The 10,781-nt window shown below is 35.4% G+C and overlaps 1 protein-coding gene across 3 annotated transcripts in view; it reads left to right on the plus strand.

Moving 5' to 3' along the window:
- LOC145692862 (endoglucanase E-4-like) overlaps positions 1-9,057 on the plus strand; it is a 76,268-nt gene extending 67,211 nt beyond the window's left edge. For 2 of the 3 annotated variants that reach the window (XM_081768388.1, XM_081768387.1), the window contains 6 exons: positions 1,016-1,198; positions 3,212-3,389; positions 4,272-4,431; positions 6,725-6,889; positions 7,397-7,536; positions 8,688-9,056. In XM_081768388.1, coding sequence (XP_081624514.1) covers positions 1,016-1,198; positions 3,212-3,389; positions 4,272-4,431; positions 6,725-6,889; positions 7,397-7,536; positions 8,688-8,889 — 1,028 coding nt within the window. In that variant the 3' untranslated portion in view covers positions 8,890-9,056. Of the gene's footprint in view, positions 1-1,015; positions 1,199-3,211; positions 3,390-4,271; positions 4,432-6,724; positions 6,890-7,396; positions 7,537-8,687 lie in introns of all 3 variants that reach the window. The other variant, XM_081768386.1, reaches the window with a different exon arrangement.
- The last annotated feature ends 1,724 nt before the right edge of the window (positions 9,058-10,781 follow it).

The raw sequence follows: 10,781 nt of genomic DNA on the forward strand, positions 1-10,781 counted from the left end.
TAACTGATTTCTCTTCTTCTTTCAAATTAACTCCACCATATTAACATCGTCTCATTCATTTTCTCTTCTACAGAGATAATCCTCTCCATTCTTCTCCACACGTTTATTTGAAAAGCCTCCAGTCTTTTTTCATCGCATTTGTGTAATATCCATGTTTCTACCCTCATACAGTGCAATACTTCACACCAAGCATTTTATAAGTCTATTCTTCATCTCTATTCAAGGACCCGCAAAATAGACTTTCATTCCTCCTAAATGCTTCTTTTGCCATTCCTATCCTTGCTATTATTTCACGTTCACACTTCATACCCTCACTAATAATACTGTCCAGGTATCGAAAACTAGTCGCCTGTTCTATCTTCTTCCCTCCTACCTCTATATTTAATACCAACTACTTCATTCCAATCACCATGGATCTAGCGCGATGGCACGCCTGCACATTTTCACTTGGGTATAAGAAATGTCTTAAATCAAGTATTTGTGAAGGACTGGGTTGGCCGTGGTAAGCCTAGTTCTTGGCTACCACGCTCTCCTGACATAAACGTCGTGGCTGTTGCGGTGATCTTAGAAAGCCAGGCGTATTTGACATTGCCAGGTAACAACAGATTTGTCAACATCATTTGTGTACTGAGGCCAATAGAAGAGATTTTCAACACAATTTCTGAAGCGTTCTTCATTTTGCCTCTATCTTACAGGTAAGCAACTTAAATGTCATTCAAGTAGTTACACAGAATGGCACGAAGGTAATACAGGAGAACTCATTTTACACATCTGATTGTGCATGTATTAAACAATGCTTCGTCGCTTATCGTTTTTGCTCTGATACTGCTGTTCCGTAAACAGACATACAGATGTGCAGACATGATCTATAACATCTATATTTATGGATAACATGAACATCTTAAAGTTCATGTACTATAATTTTTTATTTAAAATCTTGCCAACGCATTATAGAGGACTTGAAATGTGCACCATTGTGGTTTTCATAATATGTTTACCGTTTATTTAATTTCAGGACAAACTAACTATGGTTATGACACCTTGAGATGGGGCCTTGATTACCTGATCAAGTGCCATGTAGCTCCTCATGAATTGTATGTACAAGTTGGTGATGGTAATGTCGACCATAGCTCTTGGGACAGGCCAGAAAGTATGACCATGCAGCGACCAGCGTTCAAGATCGATGAAGGACATCCAGGTAAAACTGTATTGTAAGGTAATATTAACTAATTTGGATTTTATGAAAATGTAGTGAAACTTTCAATACACTTCAGAATTCATTTTCTATATGAAACTGTCTGACTTGGACACAGCGAAATTTCAAAGTAATAATAAGTTTTTTTTTTCTACTACTACTATGATATTGTGGACAATTAAAGTAAATTGGTCTCATACACAGTTTTCAGTAGATTTCGTGCACAAAAAATTTTACAATTCATTTTGATTCTGGTATTATAGTGTTATCCGTCGCACCACAGGTTAGCGCTCTACCGCTGAGCCATCATACATTTGATCTCCCACCAATCACCTAAGAAAATTTTGTAAAGAAGTAATCTCAGCTTGAGTACAAATACGTGTTGTTTGGAATTACATTCTAAACCAATTTCAAAGGTATTCTGTTATCTAGCTTTCAGTAAATATACCTAGGTATATATACAGAAAATAATTAACATATTGTTTGTGGGATAGGCTACTTAACTTCGAATGTAATTTATAGTAATTATAGTAGTTTCTAATACTGTATCCAGCACAAATTATACAACTATACTTTCATCGTTCTTATTAAGCTTGTTCAACGACTAAACTGTCAAATGTTTTGTAAAATTACAATTAATAACAGAAGGAAGTTCTGTAATTCTATTGACGTCAATCACAGTAATGCAAACTCAACTAATATGATCGATCTATCTACGTAAATAATATTAGATGTAAGAGGATGAAATAGAAGCTTTTGTACAGTCAGCGACAAAAGTTCTTTCTGTTTAGTAATTTTTTTTTAGGGAATAACGGAGGTATGGCAGGAACGTACAGAAAATTACATTCTTTTTTAATATTTACTGCGAACTGTACTCAAATTGTTCTTCCATTCTGAAGTTATTTACGAAACTAATTTCATCAAACGGAAAGAACTTCTGTCAATGACTGTACCAGTTAGCAACTATTTGTTTTAATCAGTATAACTTGCATTAAAATATCGTAGAACTTTTACAAGGACAACTTTTAATTAAGAGTCTTCATCCCGGCGAAATTAAAATACCGCTAATTTTACAGTAATTATGTGATATCTTCAAATAGATAAAAGATAATCGAAATGTGGAACAAGAGCGCCCTACATAAGAAACCGTTATCACGGCTCACTTATCTGCTTTCGATTTCGAGCCATTTTGAAAATCGGCATTTATTTTCGCGTTTCTAAACAGCTGAAAACGGAAAGCCACTAGGTGACTTGTGATAAGGATACCTCACGCAAAATAATATTGTCTAGGGCGCTCTTGTTCCATATCTAAATTATCTTTTATCTATTTAAAGATATCACATAATTACTGTAAAATTAGCGGTATTTTAATTTTGCCGGGATGAAGACTCTTAAGGCTGCATCTGGGTTACCGTCGAGACGAAACAGAATTTTCGTGACGAGCTGAGACAGCCTTTCCAATACGAACAGATGCATTTCCAAGACAAGACATCATTTTCACAGCACCTTTTCAAGACAGGACATCCTTAGGAACCCTTGTCTTGCAGACAACTGCAGTGCACCATGAGGGAGGTGGGAAGGATAATTTGAAATCAGAACTAATGAAAAACTTATTAGTATAGGTATAGGTAACTTATTAGATATATATTAGTTTTGTGTTGACATACCATATGAAGTGAATTTAAAAGTGAGTACCGCTATAAATCCTTGGTGGATAACATGAACATCTTAAAGTTCATGTACTATAATTTTTTATTTAAAATCTTGCCAACGCATTATAGAGGACTTGAAATGTGCACCATTGTGGTTTTCGTAATATGTTTACCGTTTATTTAATTTCAGGACAAACTAACTATGGTTATGACACTTTGAGATGGGGCCTTGATTACCTGATCAAGTGCCATGTAGCTCCTCATGAATTGTATGTACAGGTTGGTGAGATCCTCCTTGCATATCTATTGTATTCATTGTAAGTTTATAACAGTTTTAATGATCAGAAACAATGTTTTGTTGTAGGAACTGATATGGCTGGTGAAGTAGCCGCTGCTTTTGCTGCATCTTCCCTTGTCTTCCAAAGCGTTGATGGAAACTACGCCAACAACTTGAGACAGAGAGCTATTCAACTGTATGAATTCGCTGAAAATTTCAGAGCTAAATATTCCGACTCTGTAGCAGCAGCTGCTCAATTTTATGCGTAAGTAAAAAGTTCTGTGTCAAATTATTTCTCATGTAAGCTTTGAGTAAAATACTGTCGAAGTTCTTGAGACTTCCTGAGGAAGAAAAATTAAACCCCTGCTTTGGTGCTAGTGTTATTAACAACGGTCACTCCATATTACATCATTAAGAAAACTGCCATTATAGATGCACGCCTTGACACGTGAGTAGCAGCAACGCCGCTACGAGCTGTCAGAGACCTTCTCTTATTGACTCCTCTATGGTTCTAGAAAGGGTTAATATTTCTATGTCTGGTCTCCTTATGCGATTGATATTTTAATATGTGCATGAAGATCCTATCTCTCATCAAAACACTGTTTACTGCTAGTCAGTTGCATACAAGTCATCCAAGTTAACCTGTAAATTTACCTCATTTTAATGTTAATACTGTAAATGTAGCCGCGTAAAAGAATTAATCCAGGGGTGCCCACAAGGGGGGCTATGACGCAAACTGCGTCGTTGAAATATTTGGGGGGGGTACAAATCTATATAAATATGTTTGAGGGGGTGTAAAAATTGATCGAAGAGATTTTTTTTCATGGAAGAACACCTACGGATAGACAATTGAGGGGGGGGGGGTGCGTCGTGAACATGAGGGGGGTGGGCACCACTGATTAATCTATATTAATGTCCAAAATCAGCTCATGAAACAGAAAAATGAAGTGTTCTAAATATAATTAATTACTACATAATCTAATAAGATATAATAATAAATAGTATGGATAATAAATGTGTACATCCCTATTATAAAATCAGTACCCTTCAAATCACGAGTAACATAAGTTTAAAATATTTATACAAAACTTCTAATACTTTCTAATTAATCATTAACAGATTTATGCATGATTTTTATTCTTCTCAGCTCTTATTCTTACAATGATGAACTTGTCTGGGCATCAGCTTGGTTGTACAAACTTACGAAAGACCAAACTTATCTGACTAAAGCTGAGAACTATTTCAACCAGTTTGGAAATTATCAAGTTACTTCTTATGGCTGGGATGACAAGATGTTTGGTGCTCAGGTAAACACACACAAATATTTAGACATTTTCATTCTTTCTTTTTTCCTGCTTGAACATACGGAAACATGTTTTATCGACTTAATCTTGATTAAGAGTAAAGGTGACTCACTCGTTTGGTTAATTAGTTAATTTACAATTTAGCGTCCCAATCAGCACCAAGGTTATGGTACATGGATATAGAGCTTAATGTGGAATACGAACTACGTGGGCTCCACCGAGAATTGAACCTAGTCTTCCTCACCAAACGTCTTCCGCATGTATGCTAACCATATACATAGAGAAGAAATCGTATGTGTCATACGTAGAAACAGGTTACATATGTAAATCCAGAAGTTTTTGGATTTAACGCACGACTATAAATATATGTAACATCATGCGTCAAACATGTAACTAAAAACATACATTTTATAATACTTTCGATATAAGTGTTCAATCTATACGTACTTTTGTATAAAACAAAGAAATGTATATAGACAGTCATCATCTCACGTACAGATGGACGTATATAGCATATAGCTGACGTAATATACGTATGTAATATGCAGAAGACTGTTAGATGTCAGACATTCTGCAAAGGCATGATGGTGGCATCTAAACGGAAAAGGCAGTATGTAGGTAGTATATGGATAACGTATGCTCCGTAACAGATTTCCGTAGTAAACTTGTGGATTCCGTATATTTGTACAATATACCGCTGTCCGGATAACGGATTTTTCTCAGCTTTTGAGGGTTGGTCTTGCATGATAGTCTGAGTACCTGCCAACTGCACCGGATAAAAACGTCAGTCGTGGTTCGAAGTTCATGTTAATAGTAGTTCTTGTCCATCATAACCTCAGTGCTACACTAAGGACCCATCATAAAAACTTGAGATGTGACCCTAAGATATATTCGGAGTGACAGAACACAACCTGAAATCAGTTTCTTCTGACTTAGATTAGCAATTATCTCGGGTTTTGAACCAGAACTGTTCTGATTCTCAGAGATTCAATTACTTTTCTCGTTTGATTGTAATTGGTCGAATTGATTCTTATTGTTTGAACAGATGATGTCTACGTTTAGTATGTTAGATTTAACTACTGTAAAGTTAACGTAAAAGCAGTCTTTACAGATACTATCAGTGTCTTCGGCGTAAATTGGTGCACGATTTTCTGTCTTAGAATTTTAAGGAAGTCTATAGAACAGATTCTTACTGAACTACTAAGGTATTGAAGAAGAAACATTAACAAAAATTGTGCTAGAAACTAAGCCGTGAGTAACTACATCATCATCATAGGTGTTCTGCTATTATTGGTTGGTCATTTGCTGGAACTGAGAAGCTTCTGCCTCCCCGATTTTACGCTAACCTTTTCGTCTTCACGTACGATTTCTCTGTTTTGATATAATCCATTAATTGCATCAGTAGTTTTGAAAAGTTCATGAGTGAGAAAAGCTACGAAAAATCGAACAAAAACCTCTTTAATTTTTCAAACTCCTGCTAGTCATGAAATGATCGACCTTTGTTTGAAAAAGTAGAGAACAATTTGTTTAGAGCAATTGTTAGCAACAAAAAGTGTATTCAAAGCATACTCGTAATTTTCTGACGACCATTTCAAAACGACTAATTCAATTGTAGTATTCTTCGCCCTCTCCCTCTTTCCTGCCAACATACCTCTAGCACGTCCCTCATGATACAGTTCCTTTTTACCCAATGTAACAACTAGTTTAGATAGGGTTGCCATATGTCCGTATTTTGTACGGACTGTTTGTATTATTGCGTTCGTGTCCGTGTCCGTATCGTACAAAGAATGAAGTAGGAAAATGTCCGTATTTGACAGCTTTTGGAGCTGTCCGAAAATTTCCGAGTGGGGAATCACTAAAATCTCGGGCGAAAAGAATTGTGTTATCATTATATAGCCTAACTTATATTTTAGTTACTATTAATAAACTAGGTTATGTTTTTAATAAATGCCTCAGTTTTCCATTCCAGTGTTCTTTTGATTATATTTAATATTCGTAAATTAATGACATGAATTATTACATTTATGTTAATGAAAAAAATTATAAAACATGTTAGTTTCCAATAATGTTTTAAGTATTACAGTAAACAATTGTGTGATAACCTAAAATGGTGATTTTATTAAGAAATTTATTTATTCTGTGTTTCTTTGATGGGTCGTCATTTTAAGAATTTGGATCAAAAAATTATGGCAACCCCTAAGTTTGGAGCAATTTTAATTTTTTCAAAATATTACAATATCAAATACTTAAATACTTTCAAAATACAATTATCTTAATCAGCTAATTTATTTCCCAGGTTCTGTTGGCTCAATTGACCGGCAAGAGTGTTTACAAGAATCTTGTCTCAGGAGCATGTGACTACTTGAGGACTCGGCAACAAAGAACACCCAAAGGTTTGATCTTCCTTGGTGAATGGGGATCAATTAGAAACGCTATTGGAGCAACGTACATCTGTTTGCAAGTAGGTTCCTCATTTCTGTTTTATTTCTCTTATATCTCCATGAAATATAAGGGCTCCGTTCAATTTTTCAATCTAAACAAAACATTAGGGTATTGAAGATAGAAGACTTAAGTTAATTGTTTACAAATAAGTTTTATGGAAAACTAGACATTTACTATATTAAGATATACCATACATACGAAAATTGCATTTGTCTTGAAAGGATATGACATTCAGTGCTGGAATGCCCGTTGATGAAATGCTGTACGCAACTAAATTCCTATTATTATATTATATTTTTGTACCTTCTTGTACACTATATTTTTGTACTTCTGATAACCCTAAGCAAACCGCTACCCACAGTTTTCTGCTGTATGTGTCAAAAATATTATTTATATGTGGGTTGCTATTATTTGTTGTATAAAATTAATTCTAAATAACTTTTCCATTTGTTATTTATTACAAAGCTTAGGAAACAAGATACGTATATCGAGTAAACTTCTTATTCCTGTTTTAACGCAATTATAGGCTGCCGAAGCTGGTATCAATCCAGATGCTAACAGACAATTACTGAGGAGTCAAGTGGACTATGCTCTTGGAAGTGGTGGTAGGAGCTACGTCGTTGGATACGGAAGCAATCCACCAACACATGAACATCACAGAGCAGCGTAAGTAACATATACTCATAGATAATTTTAAAATAACTGACTAGGTATGAAATTCAAATAGCAGCACACATAGAAAGATAGAACTGGTTATGATATTACAATATTTACTTTCTGTAATAACAATGATGTCAATCTACCTTATTTCATGCTAGATTTATCTTATGTGGATCAATAGTAAGCGGAAAAAATGCGTAAATGCTTATGGCTTAAAATTTAGCACATTTGAAATTGTTAAGTTTTACGTCCCACGATTATGCCGGTTACGCTAAAGGAGACGGTGATGATGAGAGATGAATGAAATGGTGGAATGAAGAAAGTGGAAGGAAACGGGAGAACCCCGAGAAAACCCACGCACACGGTGTTTGTCCACCACAAAGTTCACTTGGCGGGAGCAGGGTTTGAACCCGGGACCCCAAGCACCAGAGGTGAACGCTCTACCACTGAGCCACCGCGGCCCCAATTTAGCACATTTGACTAAGAAGATATGCAGTGTAAATATTTTCCGTCAACGGCTAAGGTTTTTTATCTGTGACGTGTCATGTACAATTTCCAAAGAAAAGGAATTACCCTCCAACGTGTTCTCTTATCTCAAAAACTTCGAAATTGGAGAATTCATTTGCGTGCATCTTGCTGTAACTTCAAGGAAGCTATTCTCCTTTAAATTAGTAATAAGTTAATTTTAAAAGTCAGGTTTAGTGGAAAAATTGAAAAGTACGGGCCACCACACTAAATTCCTCGGTCCAGTTTCGTAAATTAAATTATATTATGTTCCAGTTATTAATTAAAATTCAGACATGAAGCCAAGTGGATAGTTCGCGAAACTGTCATACGTTAATATATATATATATATATATATATATACAATAAACGTATTATTTTGGTCAGCGAGTACTTTAAATCGGATTTAAGTTTACTAGAGCAAAGCTTGTACAATGGATTATACTACAGTTGTTAAATGATATCTGAAAACCTGAATGCCCCCTTCATCCGCGAAATTTATACAGAAATCGACGATGTAGCGATTGTTGTTGCTCGCTACATCTTATTATCAGTCTCTTCTAGGCTGTTACGTCCTACAGTTTTTGTGCTATTTTAGTTTATGCTATACGAGGTAAGATCATTAAGAAATTCTATTTCTTCCATTTTTATAGCTCATGTCCTTCACCTCCTGAACAATGTGGATGGAACTTTTTCAACAGTGATAGACCCAACTCTCACATCTTGTACGGCGCATTGGTTGGAGGCCCAGGTGCCAATGATGATTATACTGATACTAGACAAGATGCAACACACAATGAAGTAGCCTGTGATTACAACGCTGCCTTCACCAGTGCCCTTGCAGCTCTCATTTAAGTGACCAAATAGCATCCAAGATCAATGTACAAATAATTCTAACAGCAACCTTCTACAATATATTTGTTGATTGTGTATGTGTGTTCAAAAAACTTGCAAATAAACTGTAAAAGTTTATAATAGCCGTTTGATTATCTAACATGCTCATGTAAGTCTATTGTAAGCTGTTGTACCATCGCTTTGCAAAGAAACAAACAAGTATAACACGTTTAACACTTAAAATAAATTATTTACAAACATAAGATTCCTTACGTGTTTGTTAAACAAAATCTTGCAGCAAACAGAAGATTGCTTACGTATTTGTTAAACAAAATCTTGCAGCAAACAGAAGATTGCTTACGTATTTGTTAAACAAAATCTTGCAGCAAAGTTGAACCATACCCAAACTAGAATTTCAAATAATTAAATTCAATCGAGTATTATTATCCAGCAGCTCCATATAGAAAAATACATTCGCTCTGTATCTCCGTGGTACTGATCGACTATTGCGCAAACAACTGAAAAACAGAAAAATTATACGTAAAAAAATCATAGAAAAAAGGGATAAATGCATAACTGTAATGAGATAAATTAAAATTGTTTTGACTGAGTAGTAGGCATGTAGCATAGTATGTAAACATGGTTTGGACGAAGTAAAGGCAGAGAAAAGAGGAATTTGTCAATATTTGCTAACATAATTCATTCATAGGTTGGGAACAGGAATTCAAACAGCATGCATGAAGAGCATATAGGTTATATGGACATCCTTAATAAATTACCAGATAATTATTTGACTATAAGCTCATGCTGACCAAAGAAAGGCCCAGGAACAAGAAGTTAGATATTTTTTAAAAAATGGAAATAAAGAACTTAAATAGATTCTTACAAAAATTCAAAGAAAAGTTTCTAAACTCGGAGCACTTATTACCTTACGGTTGAAGCATACTTTAAACTCTGTCTGAAAAGCCACAGAATCAGTAGTATTATAGGATACCACAGACAGAAAATGGCTAAGAAACTGTATGTTACAGACACAATCTCCCAACTTCCTCATTGGCAGGGCTCGTGCTCGTTTCCCATTCAGCGCTCGTGTTCTGAAGGTCTTCTTCTTCTTACATACCTAAATCAGCCCAGTCTACTTTCTTTGAGTTTTTCTATTACTGATCTCAACTTTACTGTTCTTCGAATCATTTCATTCTTAACTCTATTCTTCTGTGTCACTCCATGCATCTACCGCAGCATCTTTCATCTCCACAACGTGCAACTTATGTTCCTCTCTCTTCTCCGTCCTCCAATATTTAATTCCATATAACGTACGGTAGCAGGCTTCATTACTGTTATATAAACTTTTTTCTTTAAGACGTATTAGTACCCTACAGTCACGCAATACTCCTGCCACTTCCCTCCATTTGACCACATTTTGATTTTAGAAACCGGCACAACGTAGCTGTTTCTCCATTCTTTTGGCATATTTTTGTTTCTAATATCCTATTAAAAAGTCGAGTGAACACTATACTTCTTTCTTATCCAAACTTTACAATGTTTCGATAGAAATATTACCCTGGACTTAACATCTTTTCATCTTTTTCATGGCATTTTGTATCTCTACTATAGTCACAGACCGAACCAGTCCCTGATTCATGGGTAGGTTTTCACTAGTTTCCCTCTGGTTTTCTTGATTGAGGAGATCCTGGACATTCTCTTTCCATCGCTTCTTTATCTTCTTCTCACTTGTCAGAACCTCGTTATTTTCATCCTTGATGAAGAACACATGTGAAATACCTTTCTATTGTGCCTCTAAGCTCGTATATCATCTTTCTTCCCTCTTTTGACTCCAGGTTGTTGTGCAACTCATCATAAGCCTTAACGTTTGCTACACTAACTACTTTCTTGGTGTTCTTCTTAGCTTCCTT

Source organism: Thermobia domestica, chromosome 8 (genome assembly GCF_964235325.1).
Source record: "Thermobia domestica chromosome 8, izTheDome1.hap1.1, whole genome shotgun sequence".
Taxonomy (NCBI): Eukaryota; Metazoa; Arthropoda; class Insecta; order Zygentoma; family Lepismatidae; genus Thermobia; species Thermobia domestica.